A 24,422-nucleotide genomic window follows, 5' to 3' on the forward strand; every position below is an offset into this window, starting at 1 on the left:
TTTCATAAATTTATAAATAAAAACAGCATCTACTCTAGTTTACAGCTGTGTACTGTCAAACACACAAACAGAATTCAAACCCACACACACACACACACACACACACACACACACACACACACACACACACACACACACACACACATATTCATATAGTGCCAACAGAGGACCTTCATAGTACATCAACAAAGCAGGACTGGTCCATATCTATCTGGTTTAAATACAAGAATAAAGCAGATTTAATAAAAGCACGTCACATAGAGGACGTCCCCTGTTGGTGCCGCAACAACAGGTCCACTAGCGCGAAATTAGAAAAGCACACACACACACACACACACACACACACACACACACACACACACACACTGACAAAACCCTGTCTCTTCAAGCAGCAAAATGCTCTAACATCTTCACAAAGTACATGTAGGCCACTCCAGGAGAAACAAAGCTTCAAAACACCAACACAAAGAGAAATTGAGATATTTGTACATCATGTCTGCACAGAGGATCTATCTCCTTTGAGAAAGATGCAGTCTAAAGTTTTTCCACTCCCCACTCTTCTCCGGCAGAGGTTCATTATCACTCAAGTGCTCTGATGACTGCGGGGTAATTTCACTGATGTGAGGAAACTCCATTTGATGAGTCATCTCCCGGCAGAGACTGTACTCCAACAGCCCATTGCTGTTCACAAATTACATCCCACGCTCCTCCCAACACTCAGCCCAGTGCCGCTACATTCAGAAAGTGAAGGCGTACACGACGCCCACAACCACAATGTTCCCGATGGTGGCGGTGATGGCGATCCAGAGCCAGATGGCGTCCCTGGACAGGGGCTGGGGTTCTTCGGGCTGGCTGTGAGCAGCGATGGAGGCGGCGTGGACGCTGGCAGAGGAGTTGAACAAAGAGTGGTCGGTGCTGTAGTCATCGTGGTGAGACGAGTCCATGAAGGCGCCGGTCATCATTGGAATCTGTGAGCACAAAAAGCAGACAACAAGGCTGATGACATCACCGACAGCCACAGGTGTTCATTTGAGTTTTAACTTATAAACACACAAAAAAAATCTACGCTCAGCTGGTGTGGTAGAACTCAAGTCCAGGACTTAAGCCCTGTTTCCACCTAGTGGTCCGGTACAGATCAGTACAGCTTGGTACGGGTTAGATCATTACTGCCTGATCCTGTTTGTGTTTCCAAAGCCAACCGTGCCCCCTCTTGATAGGTGCCGTGTAAGCCAGATGCTGATGGCCACTAGGGTTGCCAACCGTCCCGTATTAGCCGGGACGTCCCGTATTAGCCGGGACGTCCCGTATTAGCCGGGACGTCCCGTATTAGCCGGGACGTCCCGTATTAGCCGGGACGTCCCGTATTTGAGCCAAAAGAGGCGCGTCCCATACGGGACGTTGTTTGTCCCGGCCTCAGAGGTAAAGGCAAGATGCATATATTTTTTCTCTCTGTGCGCCATGCATTGTGTGTCTGGCTGCCTGCCATGGCCGTGCTAACGGTTGTGTGACCCAGTCCCAGTGCATGCGCACTGTACTGTGTAGCGAGCATAGACTGTACGGAGACTCAGACTACCCCCCCCCCCCCCCCCCCCCCCCCCACTGCCGCTGTGCTGTGTAGCGAGAAACACCCCCCCCCGTCCTGTATCTGCACAGTGTACCCCACTAAAAAACTCAATGAAGAAGAAAAACACAACACAGTAAACAAAGAGCAACAATGGAAGACATTTAGCAATTTGTCGTCTTTGTGAATGTAATGTGGCTCTTAGTTACAAAGAACAATCAAGCTTTGTTTCAGAAAAGGTGTGTGCCAGGGGGAGAAATCATAGACTGTATGAAACATAGATGTAATCTCCACGACATCACCCGTCTGTTTCTGAAACGGAATATGAAGTACTGTACATCCGCTATCGCAGCCATATTGGTAGTAGCAAGGGCTTTGAGTACAACTATACGGCACCTGTTGGTCATGTGACGCTGAGCTCTGCCTCTGATTGGGTGAGCTCGTGATCTTTATAACCTTAATAACGGCAGAGTTAGGAAAAAATTCACCCCACATACAGTGTGTACCAATAGTAAAATTAGCAACTCAGACAGGAGACGTTTTTTGAACCAGGCTGTAAATTAGAGGTAGACCGATATATCGGCTGGCCGATGTATCGGGCCGATATTTGGACATTTGTCTCTATCAGCCATCGGCCGTATTTTCTTTTAAAAAGACGATTTTTGATCCGTTGTATAAAATGACGCAATTTTTGATCAGTCACAAAAAAGATGAGCACCTCAAACTTGTGGAACCACTTGGATACATTACATACTTTTGTTCAAATTACATTAATAAGTTTAAATTTCTTTTTTTGACATTTTAAGAAGAGTGTGAATGTTTACTACTGCTTGTTACATTGTGTGTTTACTCAGGCAAAATATTTCATTGTTTTGAAAGCTGAATAAATGTTCAGAGGACTGGACACGACTTGTTGTAATAGATTTCTTTTAGTTGCTCAGAAATTGCTGCGTTTCACAAAAATGTGATAAATATATATTTATTTAACAATCGGCCTGAATATCAAATTGGAAAAATCGGCTATGTATATCGGCATCGGCTGCCCAAATTTGGAAAGCTTCGGCATCCGCATCCCCATATCGGTCGACCTCTACTGTAAATAGGTGAATTTCTGCTTTGAAAACAGCTTTTTGTGGCTTGGTGTGTTCCAGTACTTCCAGAGCCAGCCTCAAGCGGACACTGGAGAAACAGCAGATTTTAGCACTCCAGCATTGTCTCATATTCTTAGACCGGAGGTTGCCGCTTGGGAGACACACAGACACTGCTGAAGCACGGTAGGTGAAAATTCTTTTGACCAATAAATGGTCTACAGTGTTTCTAGCTCCACCTTTTGGGGTGAGATCAGTATGTCTGGCACCTCAACAGAAGGGTCCCAAAAATTTGTCCTGATAATTTAGCCAGTGGAAACTCCACAAAATGTGTGTTGGGAAGAACCGAACTGAACTGCTTGGTGGAAACGGGGCTTAAGAAGCTTTGTGAATACAGGCCCTGATTGATAGAGGTTGGGCTGGGGCTGTTTTTTCGAGTTTATTGGACACCTGAAGTTTTCCTGCAGCAGCAGAACTGATTAATGTGTCCCCTCATCAACAGATGCGCAGTGCCCATTTAAATCTCCAGACACACCAACAGGATATAGTTAAAATCTATTTATAGCGGTGATTAAACCCTGTCAATGTGCTAAAACAAACCTCAAAAGCAAACTGGCCGCAGGTAGAGTAGATTATAACGTCCGCCTTTAACATCTCCTGGTAAAAAGCCGCTCACCTTACCCTGAGTGAAGTCCTCCTACCTGACCTGCTACTTTATACACGTCTCCTTGTGAAACTATCAAACTGTATCAAAATATGTCAATAATAGCTGCTCCTCTACTGGACTTGAATTGAAGGTTTGGTGACTCAACTAAAACCCCACTGACAACCTCTCAGCTTGTTATATTGTCTGTTGCCAAATAAAATTGAATTTGATGAACCATCTGCTTTTTATTGTGTTGAAAAGGTTAAAGAGGACGGGAGGAGGAGATAGCTGCTGCTGCTGTGACGGTGATTTCATCGGGTCGATTCTGAGGATGTTTTTCTGACAGAATATTTCAGCTGCAGGTTTTGGGTTAGAGGAGTATTTATAAAAGCCCCACAGACTCTGTCACTTCCTTTTCTGGCCTGAACATGTGTATGACAAACTGAGAGCTGTATTTATCATCCTGTTGCCAAGACTCAGCCTGTAATTTGTGGGCTTCAGCAGCCCAGAGAGACTCCACACAGACCTGGAAACACCACCTGAATTTATAACCTACTTTCAGTTGCTGAGTCCTCCATCCATCACTGCCACAGCCGCGACATGCTCACACTGCTGCAAACATCCATAAGTATTTTCTTTAAACAGAATGTAGGATCTATTTAAAGATCTCAGACTTTAGTGGTTAAAGTAAAGAGGATCAGTCTGGGCAGAACGTGTCGGTTCAGCTGTGAGGGTAAAAGTCATGAATTTTGCAGGTGATGTGATTTTGTTTGCTGTCTCGAGCCTGGTAACCCAGCATGCATCGGGGCTGTTTTAACCCATCTGATCAGACTGTGAGGTGCCTCCTTTTGGTGCTTTTCTGGCCACATGTCAAAGTGGAAGCAGACCCCTGTTGAACTCAGAGTGGGGTGGTGGATTTGTATCCCATATGGCCTCGAGAAAACTTTGAACCCCACAGAAGGATCTGGAAAAACACTGCTGGGGATGTCTGGATCAAGCTGCCCAGCTTTCTCATATGTTGTTAACTTCCTCAAAAAAAGGCCTCAAACATTTTTCATGACAATTTTATACTGGATTAAAATCTACAATTTTATCACACAGGTTAAGATGACTGTTTACAAAAGAGGCGGCGATCCGTCTGACTCGATGCATCAGTCAGGCTACAGTGGGCAGCTTCGGCGCTCGTTGGCAGGCAACGTTAAGGGTGTGAGCGTAACACCGGACATGTAGAAAGTTGCAAAGCTCTGCAGCCAGGTTCATATTTGAAGCCTTGTCAGTGACAAGAACCAGGTCGTGTGTCTCTATCCCCCACTCATTCACCACAGATTTGAGAAACTTGTGTGGCTATCATCCATAGCTCTTGTCTGAAGCACACGTTAGCTTTCTCTCACTGTTGACATACTAAGCTGTCAGAGTCACATATTGCTGCCCTTGGAGAAGACTTGAGAGACTCTAGCACTAAAAACTTTGTTTCCTCATAAATACTTGGGACTGGCTTGTGTGTGAAAAAGCTCTGGGATGGTATCACACACTTTGGCTCCATACTGAAAACCATGTAACCAATCATCTACAAAAGCCATGGTTTTCTACCATACGGTATGGCCTCATATCTTTGGCAATGAAACAAGATACTGAAGAAGATGCGATTTACTTGGTTCCTCTGAGCCTGATGGAAGTTTTGCCATTTTGTGAGAAGCAGTGGTGTGCGGTCAGGGGAGGCAGGGGAGGCAGTGCCTCCCCTAGGCTAACAAGAAAAAAAAAATATATATATATATTTTTTTATAAAAATATTTCTTTTTTCAGTTGTTCGTATACAATTTGTCATAATCAAAAAAATAAAAAAAGGAAATTGCTGATTTGTCAATATGAGGGAGGCTAACAGAGGGGACGGACAGCGTTTCGCGTTGGCTTCATGCTTGTACTAGAGAGATTGTAAATTGAAATCACAACGTTTTGCAGCTTCAGGCATGCGTACTAAGGTCTCACACTGATTAACGTGGGCATCGATGAGGCACAGCGCTTCTCTGCCTCCGCAGGTTGTAATACCGCACCCTCTTTGCGGTCTCGCGATAGTTTGTTAGTGAAGACGTTTCATAGAGTATACCGGAGGTGTCTGGCCTGTGTTCTTGTGTTGTTGAGATACAGGTTATTTTTGTTCGTATTTTGCTCTTTCTCCTGTGATGTAAATCCTGTAGAAATGCAGGTGAACGTATGTTTCGGGTTTTAATTGGCATTTCGTCTTGTAAACTCCGGGACTTCAGTCTTTCGTCTTTCTCCGAACCGTAGTTGGGAAAGCTGATTAACGTTTATTTACTTGGCTCGTTGCTGGTAACCGGTGTCTAGGAGTCCCGGCCAATGTGAAAGAAAAGACTAAAGAGGAGGAAAAAAGGTGCACCTTGTGCACAACTGCACATGTATTGAGGAAACAAAGACCAAAATAATGTACTCCCGCCCCACACACACCATGCTTGCACTCAGATCGTCTCTCCTTCTGCTGTCACACACGCGCACACACACACACACACACAGCACAAACTGTCACCACGTTAAAGGAGCAGGGCTGGCCAATAACAGTTTGTGTTAGCAAATATGAGCAGTGCACCGTATATATAACACACACATATAGAAATTTCAACGTTAGCGGGCTGCCTGCCTCCCTTGTCATGGACCTCACCGCACGATACTGGTGAGAAGTATGTTAATTCTGTGGAATGACAGGCCTCAGGTGGTCATTTTTAATTCACACTGCCTCCTCCGGGAGGAAGCAGGAAATGTGAGCCCTCAAGTCACTAGTATTGTCGTAGTATTTCAGTTTTGAGTGGCAAAGTTGACAGACGGCGTGCGTTCTGTCTACATGTTTAAAGCTCCTGCCATGAAAAACAAAATGAATCACAAACTCACTTTTAGCCCAGATGAAACTGGGTAAGTTGGTTGTTGACTAGTTACTGCCATTTTTTTTTACACGCCACGCTACATGACCACTGACGAATTGGGAATGCACCCTTGATATTAAACTTCCATTGACCGCAGGACAACATTTTTACAAAATAGAATATTGCAAACAAAAGTTGATTTTTGAAAATTTAATAATTGATTAATACTCAATCATAACAAAATCGCAATTAATTAATAATCAATTTTTCCCCACCCCTAATGTTGACGTCATTTCTCTTCCTTTAAATTCAAATAATTAAAAAGATGACTTGGCAAATGACATAGAGATTGTCTAACACTTACATCTGTTGAATGTGCTTTTCAAGTTTTCAGTATGTTAACACTGAGCTAGGTTCTCGCCTCTGATTGGCCAGCCCTGTACCATGTGAGCAGGTAACAAGCAAGTGCAGTTGTTACGCTGGTGCATTGTGAGCTCCATCGGATGAATGTCCTCATTTTTAAAAAGTCATTTATGATTTATGTATTATTGCTCTCAATCAAATCATCAGGCACTAAAACCCAGGAGCTGTCAGGCTGTCTAAACTGGAGATGCAGAGACGTGAAGGTATTTTTCCGATCTTTTTTCCAATAACACAACACCTAATGCAGTGAACTGAAGGTACCGATCAGCATTTCCTGTCCGGCATGTTTATTTCACGATATGACAACAACAATAAAAATGATAACACAACATGTGGATCTTAAAATGCTAAATCAATGAATGTATAGCTGTTGTAATTTACTATGCAGACTAATTGTTGCAGCTGTAAAGATAAAGTCCCAACATCTCTCCCCAAAACACCTGCCTCCAACTACTGTGCTTCTTGAGGTCTGTTGTAGTTTCATATGATGAAATCAACCAGCTGTGAAAACGTGAACAGCTAACAGACACCACAGCTGGGGCTGGTTGATCAAAATCACAATTAGTTGAACCTTCTACCTTGATTTCTGTAAATTCACGATTATCTCGCTCTAATTGTCAGTTTGGATTATTTTCCAATTAATCTCCCAGCCCTAACCACAGCTCAAAATAAAAAGTTTTTCTGAGTAAGAGGGTCTGAGATTTATGAACACAGCCTCTCTTCTCTCTTTAGGTTAAACACTTCAGTGAAAGATGATTTCTCCACCATTTAAACGTCTCCACTGAGAAGATAAACGAGCAGATTACTTCACCACGCTGCCACTGAAGGAGCATCCATCCCACAGTGTTTGCATATCACAGTCTGTCTGCTGGTGGTCTGATACGGACTCTGAGAGCTCTTCACTGAGCATATGTGGCTCAGGCTGAACATCTTGATGTTGCTATGGGCAACAAATAAGCTCTGTGTTGGATAACAGTCATGAGGGGTTTTAGTGCTCTGTGTGGTTTATTTGTTCCTGTGTGTATCGCCTGCAGCCAACACGAGGAGCGATGCTCTGTGTTCTGTTGCAGAGTCAGTGTACAGCTGCTGTTTGTTCCCTGAGATCAGAGATTTCACCTGATGAGCTCCTCTGTTCTGACAGACTGGAGCTACAGAGCTGGATTTAAATATTTCAACAGGTACGTGTTGTTGTCCTGACTCTGTTCCCACAAAAGCAGCTTCATCCAAAACTGAGACTTTCCATCCATCCATCCATCCATCCATCCATCCATCCATCCATCCATCCATCCATCCATCCATCCATCCATCCATCCATCCTTTTTCTGTGGCTTATCTGGGCCAGCTTGTGGAAGGCAGAAGGCAGAGAAAGTAAACAGACATTTCTCCCGCAGCAACATTTCCAGGAGGAGTCAGTGCTGTTACTAGGCCCATCCTGGAAGCTCTTGGTCTAACCTGAGTCTCTTCCAAGTTGGACATGCCCAGAAAACCTCCTAAAAGAGAAGCCAAGGAGGATCCTGATCAGATGCACGAACCATCTCAACTGACTTTTTTTGACAGCAGCAGTTCTCCTCTCAGCTCCCTCTGGATGTGTCTAAGATGTCCATGTTGAGACATGAGCCCAGTTTCCACCAAGCAGTCCGGTTTGGATCAGTATCAGGTTTGGTATGGGTTGGATTGGTGAAGCATGGTCCTGTTTGCGTTTCCACAGCCAACAGTGCCCCCTTGTGGTAGGCAGCGTGTAAGCTGTAAGCCAGTAGCTGCATCACTTGTGGTAGCGTGATGCTATAGTAGCATGACATCAGAACACAGAGGAAAAATGCGACACAGTAAACAAAGAGCAGCGTTGGAGGACATCCAGCAATTCCTCTTCTTTGTGATTGGCATGTGGCTCTTTGTTAAAGGCACAATCATGTTTGTTTTAGAAAAGACTGTGTGCTGCCAGGAGAAATACAGCGGCCGCTTCAACCAATGAATAGACTGCAGTAGCTCCACCTTCTGGGGTTGGATCGGTTTTGGGGTTGGGTCTCAAAAAAAGTGGGACGGCTTGACTTGGTTATGTGGGAACCTGTCTGGGGTAAGTCAGCGGAAATGCCAAAACATGTGAACCATACACGGATGAACTGAACTGCTTGGAGGAAACGGGGCTACGCATAGCTCAGACACATCTAGAGGGAATACAGAAGTTATCCATAACATCTCCACTGTTGCCCAGCAACCACATGTAGTATTGGATTTCTATGTGGGAGTGACTTGAGAGTCGTGCACTTGACTTGACGTGACAGCGCAAGGTATTCACAGGTATTTGACACATACCTGGCTAGTAGAAAACCAACTCACGCCGCTCTTCGCCCCATGCTGCTCTATAAGTTCTCCAAAGTGAGTAAAGTTGAGCCAAGCTTCACCCTCGTTTAGGAAAAAGCTTTATCTGTTTGACATTTCAGTTCAATTCGGTCCTGTTTTTCTTCCTCTGTGCTACGTCCACCATCATAGCTGCCATGAATAGCTTCTTCCACTTGCTTTTATGAACATGTAAAGTCACATAGTCATTGAGTGCCCTGTGATTGGCTGATGTAACCATGCTTACTCTCTGCCCAGAAATGCCCCAATACAACCAAAACATCAACATTCAGGCAGAGGAGGGGGTTGAGGCAGTCACACATGTACAGAGGCCTGTAGGTAGGGATGGGTACCTTTCACATTTGAAACGATATGGTACCGATGCCTGGTACCTGGCAATCAGTACCAGTACTCAACAGTACCAATTTTCAGCACTTTTGTGTGTTTATGTGGTAAAAAATATCAATTTGTTTAATAATAAAATATTTATATTTTTCAATTTAATATATTTATTCTTCAGTATATAACCTCGCAATGCTGTGTTCATGTCCAGCATTAAAAATCTCCTACTCTTCCACTCCCTCACAGTCACAAGGATGCATTTAGGTACCTAAACATGGTACCTTTTGATTTTACATGAATCAGTACCCAGACAAAATTTGGTTGGTACCTACAAAAGTACCTGAATCAGTACCCATCCCTACCTGTAGGAGACAATCTAGCAGGATTATTCCTGTAAAAGTTGACATTCTATTTTTTTTTTTTTTTAGGAAAATCCTGCAGACTCCACCTTTAATCACCCAGCCTCTCACGATACCTTGTATGGGAGTTGCATGTATCCCATGACTTAAATGAACACTGACTTACTGCAATTCAATTGGAGTCAGGGCAGAGAATATCCAGATGTATGGGACTGGCTATACCCACTGTGATTGGCTCATTGTGTTTGAGGGCGGGACTTAGCCAAAGGTCAATTATATCCACTGCTTGAACAAAAGCTCACAAAAGTATAACCAATTCTTGATCCAGCTGGTGGATAGACTGTTTCAGAGGTGGCAGGAGAGAAAGTCTTCCCAAACAAAGCTAAGGTGGTGATATCAGGATTATAATAACTAAACACATTAATTTAAATTTTCTGAGTCTACAACAGCAGTTTACAAAATGTTGGCTGAAAGACGCGAGAACTGTGATCGTAACCGTTTTAGTCCTTCACCAGGGACAGTTGAGGGTCAAACAGCAGTGCTCTACAGTGCGATGACAAACTCATTGGATCACAATCATGACAGATTCTCCTTGGCATTCTTGAGCAAATTTGATTTGAGTTTTCAGAGGCAGGTATTAGTTCAACATGCAAATGCTAATACCCTCATCATGGGTAACCACCAGCTCAGAGGGATGAGGAAAGTAGAAAACAATCTCTCTGTGAGTGTTATTTTGTAAACATATAACTTTAAAGCTCTATTTGTGTTGTTAGCGAGTCTGCTCACAACAACACGTTAATGGTGGGATCATAAAGCTGACACACTGATCTGCAAAAATGCAAAGAGCAGCTGTACGGTGTTTCCTGAGATGGACTTCAAACCTTCATCTAAACGACAGAAAAGCTTCAGTGTCTGCCTTATCTCAAGCTCGTCCTCCAGTTTCCATATGCAAATTTTAAAACACACCATGATAAGCGCTGAATCATCTGCAGCCTCTTGAAGCTCATTTTAAAACACACCACGCAGTAATTGGATTTCTATCTTTTCACCGACTGTAATATCACCAGCTGTCACTTCCCCAGCAGGAGTCACCCATCACAGGTATTCAGAGAGTCAAAGAAGACATTCAGCTCCACTGATTCTCCGATGAGGTTTAAAATGTGAGGTTTTAAATGCTGCCGGATATTCAGCGCCTGTCGCACGTTGTGGTAAGCTGCCTGACTCATCAGTATTTCTTTCCTAAAGCTGAGGAGAAGCTGAATTCTTTTTCTTTGGAGCTGAAGCAGTGAGCAGATGGTTTCCTTTCCCAGTCAGGGTGCCTCCTCTAGCTTTCTGTTTGATACAGCAAGCTCTGATGGTACTACTTCTCCTGTGGCAGCCAATTTTAGATCCTTTATCCTCATTTAGAGCTGACCCACTGATAGATGGCTGAGGATCAGCGCTGGGTGATACTCAGCTGGTGACAGATGCCAGCCTTAAGTCACTTCTTGGCAGAGCATGAAAAATGGGATGAGGACACACAAAAGGATGGTTACTTCACTGATCATCTATCTTCTGTTAAAGGATGAGTATCCTGTGTTTTTAAATCAAGCTGGTGTCTGTGCACTGTATGAAAACCACATGACTCTGAAGAGGAAGAACGAGTCAAACATGGTCTCAGATCCATTTAAGTATCTACCAGTTTATACCAGAACTATTTCCTTTGTTATCGTTAACTTGTTTCTGGAAAGCAAAGCCCAGATGTCTTTAAAGGTAGAGTCTGCAGGAATTTACTAAAAAAATAAAATATTAATTTTTACAGGAAAAATTCCTGCTCAGTCGTCTGGGTCTCGAAACGTATGTGTGTCTGTGTCTGCCTCAACTCCCTCCTCTGCCTGTATGTTGATGTTTTGGTTGTACCGGGACGTTTCTGGGCAAAGGTAAGCGTGGTTACATCAGCCAATCACAAAGTGCTCAGTGCGCAAGCAACTACATGTAGATGATCATAAGTGACAGCTAAACAAAGCAGCTACGACAGTAGAGGTAGCACAAAGGAAGTAAAACACAATCAAAGTGAAACGAAACACCAAACAGATGAAGCTTTTTTTTTTATGAGAGTGAAGCTTGGCTTGACTTTCACTCGCTTTCAGGTGCTTAAAGAGCAGCACGAGAGGAAGAGTGTTTAATCTTAGACCTTAAGTAATATCATTTACTAAATATAAATCTTGAAGGGAGTTTTACTTTTAACAGCTGATGGAGAAACCACTTCTATAAAATCCATGTATTGTTTAAAAAAGTGAATAAGTGGTTTATATGGGCTAATGAATTTGTAGAAGTAAACACCTCCACCTCACTCACTTTAGAGTTGTTGTGTTGTAGTTATAATGCTGACTCATTCCAGTAGATGGTGATAATTCACCTAAGCCTACCACTTGCATAGACACACAGTGTTAGCACCGTGCATTGTGTGAAACATTATACCAGACAGTAGGGATGCAAATTATTGAGTAATTCATTAATTGATAATTGTTTCATCTTATTGATCAATGATCAATTAATTAATTAATAAGAGGAAAATTTTCTGAGAAGCTGAATTTTCCTCTGATCAACAGGTTCCTTTCTACCAAAATGCTATCTTTCTTATGAGAGAAAATGTAAATCATATTCCCTAATAAAATGTTATTCTTAAGAGCAGGGAACAACAAATTCACAGATGGAACAATGCAATGACAAGGCTTCTTTATGGCTACTTGAAACATGAAAAAAAATAAGTGCACTGTCTGTTAGAAGCAAAACAAACTTTCAAACTAAGGAGAGCGAGTGTTGCATCTTTACTGGTCTGTGTGTAAATGTGCGCATGTGTTTGTGTGTCTGTGAACACAGTGGGGGTGGAACGTGATAATGTACAAATGGCATCACTTCATTTGAATTAGATGGATATGGTTATTAAGCCTGTCACATAAAAAAATATCGAGGCATAGACCTGATTTACGGATAAAAAACGTGATTAATTGCAACTAATTTATTTAATCGAGTTATTTCTTATCGACAATTAATCAATAATCAATTATTTGTTTGCATTCCTGCCAGATTAACTGGTCTGTTGCGTACTGAGACATTTTCCTGGATCACACTCAAAAAAGGAACATTGGTGTTTGTTCAATCAGCATAAATAAAACATGTAGCTTCTACTAGATTATTTCATGTTCAGTGGTTAAACATGATTAAATCATGTTGTTTCAGCATGATGTCAAAATTGTTAAAACAACTAGATCACTTTATGTTAACTCAACCTAACTGGTTTAGGTAGGAATCCCATCTGCAACACCTCTCCAGAGCAGGAGGTGGCAGTAATGTGCAATAGGCCCTATTCATCAGAGAGCAGAGCCAGAGGATAACCTGCACTGTAAAAAGGGATCAGTTGAAGTGATGTAATTTTTTTAATCAATCCAACTCAATATTTAAGTTAAGGTTTCCAATGTATTTTTGTGGATCATATCAACATGAAATTCTGTGTTGCTACAACTAATAAAAGAAGTAGTTGGACGAAGTTAAATTATTTAACATGGGTTTAGTTATGATCTCTTAAGAAATTTGAGTAAAATCTACTATGTGTATTTGAGTCACAACAACGAATATTATTAATTTGAAATAACTTAAAGATAACATGTACGTTAAAATTAAATAATATTGAGTGCAACTGCTAAAATTAATAGAATTGGGTAAATTCAACAAAACATTTTTTTCTGTGAAGTAATAAAAAGAAGTAGTTGGACCAACTTAAATGAATTGCTTCAATCGGTAACACCTAAATTAAGTTCTTTGAAATGAAATTAACAAGTTCAATTAACACAACTTAATTAGTCAAATAAATTAAACATTTTAATTTTTCTCAAATCAATATTTTGCATTAATCCAACATAAAATTTAAAGTTGTTTCAACTTAATAATCTGCAAAACCCAAAAGGAAAACCATGGGTGAGGAGGGAACACTGTGGATATGAGACCCTGATGCACATTAAGCTACCACACGGGGACAGTGTGTCTGTGCTCCATGGCATGGACCAGCTGCCTGTCTGTGCTCCACTGCGCTGGCTAGCTGTCTGGCTGTCTGTGCTCTACAGCATTGGCTACCTGGCTGTGCTCCACGGCATAGGCTGCTTGTCCTGGCTGCACGGCTGTCTGTGCCCCACTACAGTGAGGGCTCCAATTAAAATACTCTCTCAGTAAAGGTAATTTGAATATAACTGAAAACAAATCCAGTTTGTCATTTCTGATCATAATTTTAGCCCATCAACACATCTCATTTATTAACATATAAAATATTAAACATGCTTTAAGGTACACGGTCCATGCCATGTGGAGCACAGAAAACCAGTGCCCTTGGCCGGTTAACATCTTAATGTACAGCTGAGTCTAATATCCACTGCACTCCCTCCTCACTCACAGTTTGAAATGAGTCAATTCAATAACTCAATACAATTTAGTTTGATGAACATGGGTTTAGTTGTGATCTCTTAAGAAATTTGAGTAAAATCTACTATGTGTATTTGAGTTACAACAATGAATGTTATTAATTTGAAATAACTTAAAGATAACATGTACATTAAGATTAAATAAATGATCTAGATCTAGATAAAGATATTGCGTGCAACTGCTAAAATTAATAAAATTGAGTTAATTCAACAAAACATTTTTTTCAGTGTAGGACATCCGGGGGTTTTGGCAAACTGCAGATTTTACAAGTTTTCGTGTAGGCCTACTGACTACTACATTCTGAAATTCGCCACAATCAGTTGGCACTGCTAGTGTAGTGGGCGATTTGGAAAACAGCCTCAGACAACACACCTCAAACGCAGCGATTACTGCTCATTTTCTTTTTACAATTCTGAAACCTATTCCTGTATGCTTTTCAAGTTTTTTAAATAAATGAATTTTGATTTGCTGATTAATAACACATTTTTCTGCTGTGGGGCAATCTCAGAGCAAACATTTCCCTCCACTTGCAACAGAATCAAATTCTCTTTTTCTTGTGTTACTTTGAAAAAATATGCAAAAGTTATCTGAGGAATAAGTTAGTTTCCATTTCAAGTTTATTCTTCACCTGATTTAATCTTTTGAACAAGTGAGCACTTAAGTCCTTGAACCATTTCAAGAATAACTTAATGATTGAAAAAGAATGACAAGCAATTACCAGAGAAGTCAAGTTTGTCTTTGGAAAGAGCCTGAACGTGCACAGGGCTTAAATAAACCTCAGTGCTCCAAGCTTCTAAAAGTTTAAAGCACCAGCTAAAATGAACAAAAACAGAGAAATAAAGTTGTAAACAAGAATCACAACAACAGACATCGGCTGAAGAAGAGACTTTTTGGGGACAGAGAAGTCAGGAACACAGTTGAGTATCTGAAGTTTTCAACAGCATCAAAGAGCAGGCAGAGAAAACACAGACAGAGGGGACAAAAGCACCTTTGTGAAAGTTCAGGACTTCAACCAGAAGTACTCAGAGCTGCTGCTCGATCAGAGAAAATGTGTTCATGTGTCTTTTGGCATTTTAGAATCTGGCTGTTCCATATCAAAATGTGGGAAAGTAGAGCACTGTATATACTTTCTTGATTCGCTCTATAAAGCATGTTTGATGCCAGGGGGTATTTGCTGAAGATCCAAAAGTCCCGCTGCTTTCTGTTCCAGCCAAACACATTTTAGTGATTAAAAATGAAATCAGAAAATGGGGTAGCATCAAAACCAAGACAACACAGATCCAGAGTAAACTGAGACGAGGGAATATCATCTGTAATCATGGATGAAGACGAAGCTTTTATCTTTGGTCTGAAGTCATGATGAGACATAAATTTCACAGAGTAATTTTTACCAAAGATCTAAAGCTCATTTTGCTTCACGGCGCCTCCACAGGCAAACACTCAGAGCTAAAGGACAATCAGATCTAACAGCCTCTCATTATTGCAGCCTCACATCTCACCCCTGTGCTCTGCTCGCGCAGCGCTTAGAGGAACTATTCTTACCCCCTCTCACACACAGTTCCTGTTCAGGTATGACGAGGCTGCTGGCAGGAGGCCCAAAACCATTAATAAAGACAAGGCCACCTCCAGCCGGTCAGGGCCGCAGGAACAGGGACAGGGACTGAGGCCAACTCTGTAAAGTGGTGTTTGTATCTTTCAACAGAAACCTGATTTTGCATCTTTACTCAGATTTTAATATACAGGGGGTGGTTTGTAAACTGTGTATTTCTAGTTTTATGTATCCTTATCTTGATGTTTTCAGGGTTTAAGACCATCTCCACAGAAAAAAAGCTACAATATCCCTGAAATCTATACATAGCTGCCAAACACAATCTACTTTCTGACAAACTGTGACACAGATGTCTGATAACTCATGCAAACACATCAATAAAAAGTTCTTGCATTTTGCTGAGCCTGAAGCTCAGACGTCTTGTTTGTCCAATAATTTGCAAGGAATGCAAAGTAAGACAGATTCTTTGTCGATTATTTACATGAAAATATCTTTGCAAGAGTCCAGCACCACAAACACAGCCCACAAGTTCAGCTCAATGACTGAATTATCTGAGGCGACACTTCACCTCACACCCTGAATTTAACACAACTTCAAGCCTTCATTTGAACAGGTGAGTAATGCATCCCTCAGCCAAATGAGCAAAAGAGAGCCAAACTGTGTTTTTGTATCAAGCTGCAAACGTGTTTGGATTTTAAAGTTCAGTAAATTTCACTCTCACTGTTTTTCTTCTGCACCACACACTCACTTATCCACAGAGGTCTCTAAACCAGACTGCCAGGACAACAAAAGCTTCTGTTTCTGAGACGGAGACGAATAATACATTAAAGAGGGTCGGTGTTCCATAACGAAGCCAGGGTTTATTCTTTATACATCCTTCATCTGATACCAGCAATAAAGACTGAAACATAATGTTAAAGAGTGGGTGGCAGAGCTGCACAATTCTGGAAAAAATTTGCATCATGTTTTTTGTTTACTTAGAACTGAGATCACGATTCTCTAGCATGATTCTTTTCACAAGGTGTTTATGGCAAACTTTAAGAAAACAAAAAATCAACTCTGAAATGGTCATTCTCTGGTATTGACAAGATTTTACCTATATCGATGCCTTAATCAATCAGATTATTAATTGATTCCATAAATTCCTCTTGTGCATATTCTGCGTACAAGAAGTAGGCTTTACAGGTTTTCAGTCAACAACATTACATTAAGCTTTTATTAGTGCTGTCAGGCGATTAAAAAAATTAATCTAATTAATTACAGGATTTGTAATTAATTAATCTAATTAATCGCAATTTAATCTCATATCTGCTTAAGGTCCCAAAATAAAGAATTTGAATTCCAGGGCATTAAAATTACATTAGAAAACATTTAAAAATAAGGTGGGAATATATACAACACATTTTTAGGTACCCTGAGGCATAAGGAACAAATGAAAAAAGTTTTATGGTTCTATCTTTACGAAATCTACACAGTCCTGCACCTAAGTTAAGCTGATTTGATTTTTAGGACAGTTTTTGCTTCTGTCACATTTTCACTCGATGTGGACTCAATTTTCACTGCAATATGAACTTCTATACTTCTATGAGGTCAGGAAAACCAGGGCTAAAGGCTAAAAACTGTGAGGAACTATGTACAAAACACTTTTTTCAGGTCTTGGATCAAAGAAAAGTGAAGTATTTTCAGTTTAACATGCTCTGAACACACAAACTGTTGCTCATTGGTGCAGAGCAGCCCCAAGCTGAAACATGACACCAAGAAGATGGAAGGAAATTTTCAAAGAATTCTTTAGATTTAAATACAATACATTTTTTGATCATTCAGGGCTTGTTTGATGCAGTAGAGAGTGTAAAATTACCTGTTTTTTACAGAATTGAGCTAGAGCAAACGGTTGATTTTCTGTAGATTTTCAAAAAGGACGTGTGAATAAACGAGAAGTGGACGGCAGTCCCCTTAACAGCGCTCTCTCTTAGCATAGTTGCTAGCATGTTGCTAGGTGTGATACATTCAGGGACCGTCGGAAATTTGAAAATTTGACGAGAATACCACTTTTTTCATGTAGGACAAACGGTTTGTAAATGCTAGACATTTGAAAATAAGTGCGTCTTTGAACGCCTCGCGGGTTTGGGATCCAGATTAATCTGCGTTAATTTTTATGACTCGTTAATTTGCGGTGTAATTAATTAATCCAATTAACGCGTTAAAATGACAACCCTAGCTTTTATCTAAATATATAATAAATTAGCCAATGGGTCTGGAGATCTCCAGACATAAATAAATGAAAAAAAAGTAAAAATCGCACATCATGTGACGCCAATGTGTTGTTTTGACGTATTTTATTGACTGAAGTAGGCCATCTAGTGTCTCAAAGTGGTTATAGCACTGAGCTGTACGTAGTTATCCTGTCAGCCATGAGCCTGCACGTAACTTTTCTTTTATCCTCCTGTCCAGAAAACATTTGCCTACAACTAATCTGACATTTAGAGGTTTCAGTGTTGTTTACAAAGAGTAACTGTGCCATGCTTCTGTGATGAAAGTGAAATTCTATTCTGAAGCCGAAGTTTTACTATTGTATGCTGAACGGTAGCATATCAATGCAATTTACCATAGATGTTAGCATCAAGCCAGCGCTATATTTTGTATGTTGTTTTAGTGCAATAGTGGATGTATGACCTGTTGAATTTATTCAATCTCATTTGAGAGAGTAATGTATATTTATCTATGTGTTCAGTGATTCTAAATAAACCTTAAAGTGAAAAATTCTAAATCAGTTTTCTGTCCATCTATTGAGCTGGTCAATTAAGCAGCATAAGCAGCTTTCAGTCTTTACTCAGTTAACTGCAGCTGGCAGCAGCAGTGCTGTGTTTCAGAGGCATCTGTTAACAATGAAACCTGTGAAATAAATGCTGAAGAATCATGTGTGTTTAGGAATAAGATCACATATTTGTGTGAATCAAGATCTTGATCTTTTAACAATTTATTGTGCAGCCCTAGTTGGTTGATTTCTTTTTTTTTTTTTAGCTTTGAATATTATTTACGGCTCAGAAATCCCTATTTTTCTCTTACTGATGTTTTAGAAAATTCTTATTTCAGTAGGGCTGCAACTACCAATTATTTAAGTAAGCAATTACTCTGACGATTAAATTTATGATTAATCGATTAAAAACAAACAAACAAAAAAAAAAACGGATCAAATGCATAACAGGAAAATTCGCAAAACCAAACATGAGTTTTTATTTTAGTTGATGACTATTGTTTGCTTAAAGATATAAACAAAGAAACAACATATTTGAACAAATTTTAAGCTGACCAGATGCTTAATTTAAAAAGTTAAACAAACGACAGATAATATATTGTTATGTCATCAGATTAAGAACTTAGTGGCCAAAAAGGCAAATAAATAAAAATGTGTCCTCAATCTTTTTCCCTGTAGGTCAAACAGTTCACCCTCTCTGCCCTACCACTATCTGTAGCAGCTAATGCTAATGCTAACATTGGATTAATGAACTCCAAGTGGTTTTCAACTGGGGTGATGATTTAATAGTGAGACCAAATGAGTCCTAAAAGACATACCATGCATTTCTCAACATATACAAGGGGTGTATGTGGGATTTTGTAGCTTACTGCTGTTGAGCTCCTCGGCTCGTCATCGATGAGCCCAACATGTTTGTGTTTTAAGTACTGGATCATTGCAGTTGTACTGCTGTGACATGCTAGGTCATTTTTGTCAATTAACACGCTGTGTGCTTTTACTCAACGTGAAACACTCCTAAACTCCGTAATTTTGATTGGCTGGCAGAGATATGGGCTGACCTTGGTGTTTGAGGCCCACCCTTAAAACATGATATCATCACTTCAGCAAGTCTCGTTAAGGTTTCTACAACAGAGATTTTCGATGTGTTCACAGACAGATTCAGGGATTTCTATATGAATATGAAGAGGTTTAAAAATCAGCACACATTTAATCTGAACATTCTGCATTGTTACTGTAGGTCCATGTTCAAAATTTGGGAAAGCAGAATACCTCCTCTTTAAATGTTCAGAAAGTATGTCAGCCTTAAATGTTGTTAAAGTAACAGCCACTGTGTGTGTCATAAGTGAGACAAAATCCATGGAGACAATAAGTGACGGCTCAGACTGTTGTTTTCAGTGTCAGAAAAAGTTTAGTGTTCCTGCTGACGAATACAGTTTATAAATCTATGTGTCGTGAACTTTACTCTGCGGCACTCATTAAGGTGCAGCCGACATGTCACTTTAGCAGGTTTCATAACAGAAGATGAGCCACAGAGTTCCCATCAACCCCCACAATGATGACAAAAAGTTAGCGTGGAGAAAAACTGCAGCAAACTGCTTCATTAACCGTGCATCTCTTTAACCTTGAAGCCTCCTAATGAAGATCTAATTTCTCTCTTTCAGCTGATATTGTGCTTACATGATGCATATTCTTACATTAATCTGAGTGTAATTATTTTAAATTGCAGCAAACTCAGAGCCATGGACTGAATGTGAATCACAGGAGAGCAGCAGCAGTATCAGGGAGTCGTGACGAGAGGGAGCTGGATTCATCAGGGCTGGTGCTGTGGACTCAACCAACCATACAAACAGTATGAGCTCTATTCAAGATGTTTGACCAGTCTGCATCCACTGCCTCATCCAGGCTATGCTGCAAATGAAAAATAATCTTATCGCACTCTCTTTCTGTTATTTTATGTCTTGACAGTTAAATGAGAGCATATATTTTTATTTCGGTAACTAATTTTGGAACAGCAGGTGGAGTTCACACTAGATTCAATCCTTTTAAACCAGAATTTGGTCGATTTCAATCGAGGTCCCCAATCAGAAGCAAATCTTTTGCAAAGAAACCACAGTCTGAGCTTTCATGCCTGTGTTGTGTATGCAGATTTTCTTACTGCTGCATATTCATATGGTCAGAAACACCAGTGGAAGAAAAAAGGGATTTTCTTTTTAGCTGCAAGTCACAAAACCTACTGCAGGGGTACCAGAGGGACTGTATAAAGACTTAGAAAACAATAACCCCCTCTTTAAAAAAAAGTCAAACAACAGATATGATGGAGTCTCTCTTCCTTGTTGTCATGCTCTCATAGATTCACTGGCTCCACTTGTTCATCAATTCAGACATGAAACTGAACTAAACCAGGCCAGAAGGGGCACAGTCAATCAAGATCCAGATCAGCTGGCTCGATGAGGACCGGCTCCTCTTGGTGGCATTTTGGCAAACATTAGCCAGCTCACTGAGCCAACTCACCCAGGACTGACACGTTGGCGCCTCCTGACCTCAGCGGTGATGCTTTCTGCTGCCTTTGCTGCTTTTCTGCTGTGACTCCAGGTAATGTGAAAGTAACGATACAAAACATAACTGAGTTTTGTCAAAGTTAAAGGTGTTGATAACTGCTGTTAAACATTCATGTTAAAAGTTAACCAAAGGGACTAACTCTGATAACGCCTAGCTCTTGACCATGATTATTTCAGTGGTGCAGACCTTGTTCACACTGGGATCGGTTACAGGCAGTTTGATACGTGATACTCTTCCTGCTTACCAGTTCCTGACATGAACATGTAATGTGGTTTTGCTTTATTCTTCTTTTGCTTCAGGAATAACTCAGGTTAGTAATCCTCCTCGATCTATCCTACAGAGACAGATTATAACTTAGAAAAAAGGCAAGCTTGTAATCATGACTTTTCTGTACTCTAAAAATCACTGTTTCAGATCAGAACTGGGTTCAATAAAATCGAAACAGCCCAGCTCTGGTTCCAGGCCCCATTGAAACGTGATGTAAGCAGAGCAACAGTCAGATCAGAGCAGGAAACCTGGACTGAGCTTTACGACTGGTACAGTGAACTGTCTTTGTTTGACATGATAATCCTCTTGATCTAGAGGTTTATAAACGTTTCCACATGCATCATCCACTCTCCCTTGTTGCTGGGCAAATTATGTGCAGTCCTGCAATTTAACACGGCAACACAAACTGAAACATTTTTTTGTCTAAACTTAAAGCAACTACAAGACAAGAAACTGTAGATAGATTTGAAGGTTGCGTATTACCCAAAAATCGCTTTATTAAGTCTTTTAGTGAAATTTGTGGGTCTTTGGTTTTCCTCCCAGACCACAATATGTGATATTTAATGACCAAACCTGTACTTAGTAGTGCTTGTGAATGTAAAATCCTGACCTAGAAGAAGCTGTTGGGATTTTGGGGATTTGCCGACGTCAGCGATTCCCTTTTTTGACCAATCAGGAGCAAGTCTGACCTGATTGGTCCACTGGAGCAGACACCCCCAAACCCCCTCCCAGCCCACTCCTCTCCCCCCTGCCATCACTGCTTTGTTTTTGGCTGTAAACAGCCACATAGTTCCATGCACAAGCTTCCCATCTCGGAAGAAGACAAGACTAAGTATCTAGAGTTCATTTATCAAGGAAATGTTCCAGCTACACTCAGTAAAGCTGTGCATGAGTGTGCTAGTCACTTCACGGCCGACTGCTTTTCCAACTTTGGACAGTCCAACAGAGGGCTAGCAAATAGACTGGTCCTGAATCCAGGTGCATTACCAACCATCCACCAACAAACCTCAGACCCTGGAAATGTGAGTATTTTAAATGCTGTGTGCTGTGGAGCAGATGCAAGAGCTTTTCCTGTGTCCCCCCTGTCTCTGTGTTAGCTTCAGGATGCTAACTTTAGCTGCGGTTAGCCTGTTGTTTTAGCCTGTAATGTTACGGTAAACGAGCTTCGCTGTTTTCTTAACATTGTGCACTCGCAGCTCGTGGCGCCGCTCTCTGTGACACTGAAGAGCGGGGCGGTATCAGCGGTGGCTCATTTACATATGAAGGCCACGCCCACTAAATCAGAGCGTTCTGAACAGAGGGGCTATGAGAGCCTGGAAACAATGCTGCTGTTTGATTTATTGGCTTTTTGGACCAACACATGTTACTACAATTTCATGAAGACATCAATGATCCATATTAAACTGCAGAAAAGGAGCAGAATATGGGACCTTTGAGATCATCAACGTCATCCCTGATCATGGTCAGAATTGGAGCTCTGCAACCAATAAGTAATAAAATATCATCAAATCAGTACACAGGATTGTGGAACCTGTTTTTTTTATTTTATTAAATCTGTGAGTTTTTCCTGCTGTCCCTTCCAAGAACACCTGATTTCATCTTTTTAATTGATGATAACCTTGTTATTTCAATTATTTCTTCAAAAACGTGGAAATTTTCTATATTTTAAATTGTAAGGACAACCTATAACTAAATAGATTCAGAATGCAAAAGAAATGGGAGTGAGCCAAAATAGAAGAAAAAATGCTCCAAATTGTTCCAAATTGCTCACCCATTTTTTCAAATGTCACTCTTGTTTCTTCTTTTTACATTTTGAAACTACTTAAAATCTTTTTTTAAGATCCAAAAGTGCAAAATGTAAATTTGTAACATTTTTCAACTGGTCTTAAAATTTTGATCAGATGTGCCAATTTCATTTCAGTTTTACCACATTTAAGGAAACTTTAAAATGATATTGAACTGTATTGAACTTTATATTTCAAAATGTGATATTTTTGGTAGATAAAAAGATAGAATTCATACAAAGATATCATGATAAAATATTCAACAATCAGAAATCAGGTCCACATTTTTTTTCTTAACAAGCAAGAAACAAGCAAACATAAAAAAGGCCCAAGCTTTGTTTTCAAATGATTGTTTTGGTTGGAGATTTTTTTCTGTTTTACTTTAATTATAAGTGTGTGAAAGTCACATCAATTCGACTTAAATGTAAACACATTTTAAATAAATCATGAAAAAATATTTTTAGTTTTTGAACTGGGTAATAAAATAAAGGACATCTCATAGGAAGAACATTTCAGTAACATCTTAATGTATTTTTAGAAAGTGTGGGTCTGCAATCTGTCCTGTTTCAACAGAAGCTTCGCAGGAAGATAAAACTAAATACCTCCTGCTCAATTCTGCTTTCCTGACATTAAAGCTATATACAAATAAATAAAGTTTGGATTATTCAAACTTAGAAAAACTGTGCAGAGAAAATAGATCACAGCAGGTAGTCCAACATAACACGATAAAGTAATAAGACATGGTCTAATTTTGGAAAAGCAATATGATCAATAAGATAACGACAGGATCTATGCTGCGTCTTCATTACCACTGTGATCAAAGGTTTTGCAGCACAGATATTTCTATAGAAACAGCTGATCCTGTGCACACATCGTGTAACAGTTGGATCAGGTGTTTAAAAAAGACGTCATCTTTTTAGTCTCCCTGAGTCAGTCAGAGCCTCTAGCTCAACTCTGAGTCAAGTTTTAGAGCAAAGTTGCCGGACAGCACTCTCAGCTTTGGTGAATGTCTCGTTGGAAATGTAATTAAACATTAATTATTTTTGTCACTTTTTCCTCTGTCCGTGTTTTCACCGTGTTACCTGCATCATTCGATCATCTTTGAGGATGAAAAGCAGAAAAAACGTGAGAAGGTTTTTACCTGCGCGGCCATGAAGGAGAGATCCATGGTGGCGGGGGTTTTCAGGACAGTTCCCCGGCGTCTGATGCTCCTGACGCGGCGTCGACAGTTGTCCTACTCCCGCTGAAGAGGACAGGAGCTCCGGCTGGAGGGGACACGATGCTCCGTCCTCAACATGCGGAACAACATGTGCGCTTCAGTATGTAGACTGTGTGTGCAGACAGTTTGTGTGTGTGTGTGAGAGAGAGAGAGGGAGATAGAGTGTGTATGTTAGAGCCCAATATGTGAGACAACAGCGTTTAAG

General features: G+C 40.5%; 1 protein-coding gene across 1 annotated transcript; it reads right to left on the bottom strand.

Annotated features, from left to right (window-relative positions):
• LOC141802064 (uncharacterized protein C14orf132) lies at positions 1 to 24,422 on the bottom strand. The gene is made up of 2 exons (XM_074685473.1): positions 24,140 to 24,422; positions 1 to 968 (listed from the first exon to the last, which is right to left on the bottom strand). Exons 1-2 carry the CDS (start codon positions 24,164 to 24,166, stop codon positions 738 to 740), a joined length of 258 nt encoding a protein of 85 aa, XP_074541574.1. The 5' UTR covers positions 24,167 to 24,422; the 3' UTR covers positions 1 to 737.

Source organism: Halichoeres trimaculatus, unplaced genomic scaffold (assembly GCF_033239565.1).
Source record: "Halichoeres trimaculatus isolate MK-OKI-2021-1 unplaced genomic scaffold, fHalTri1.1 fHalTri1_scaffold_13, whole genome shotgun sequence".
In the NCBI taxonomy this organism is placed as follows: Eukaryota; Metazoa; Chordata; class Actinopteri; order Labriformes; family Labridae; genus Halichoeres; species Halichoeres trimaculatus.

Excerpts from the sequence above, each read along its gene's own strand:
- LOC141802064 (XM_074685473.1), bottom strand. The coding sequence starts at position 24,166 with ATGGATCTCTCCTTCATGGCCGCGCAG. Across the intron at positions 969-24,139 it reads TCTCCTTCATGGCCGCGCAG|ATTCCAATGATGACCGGCGC; the intron begins GTAAAAACCTTC and ends TTGTGCTCACAG.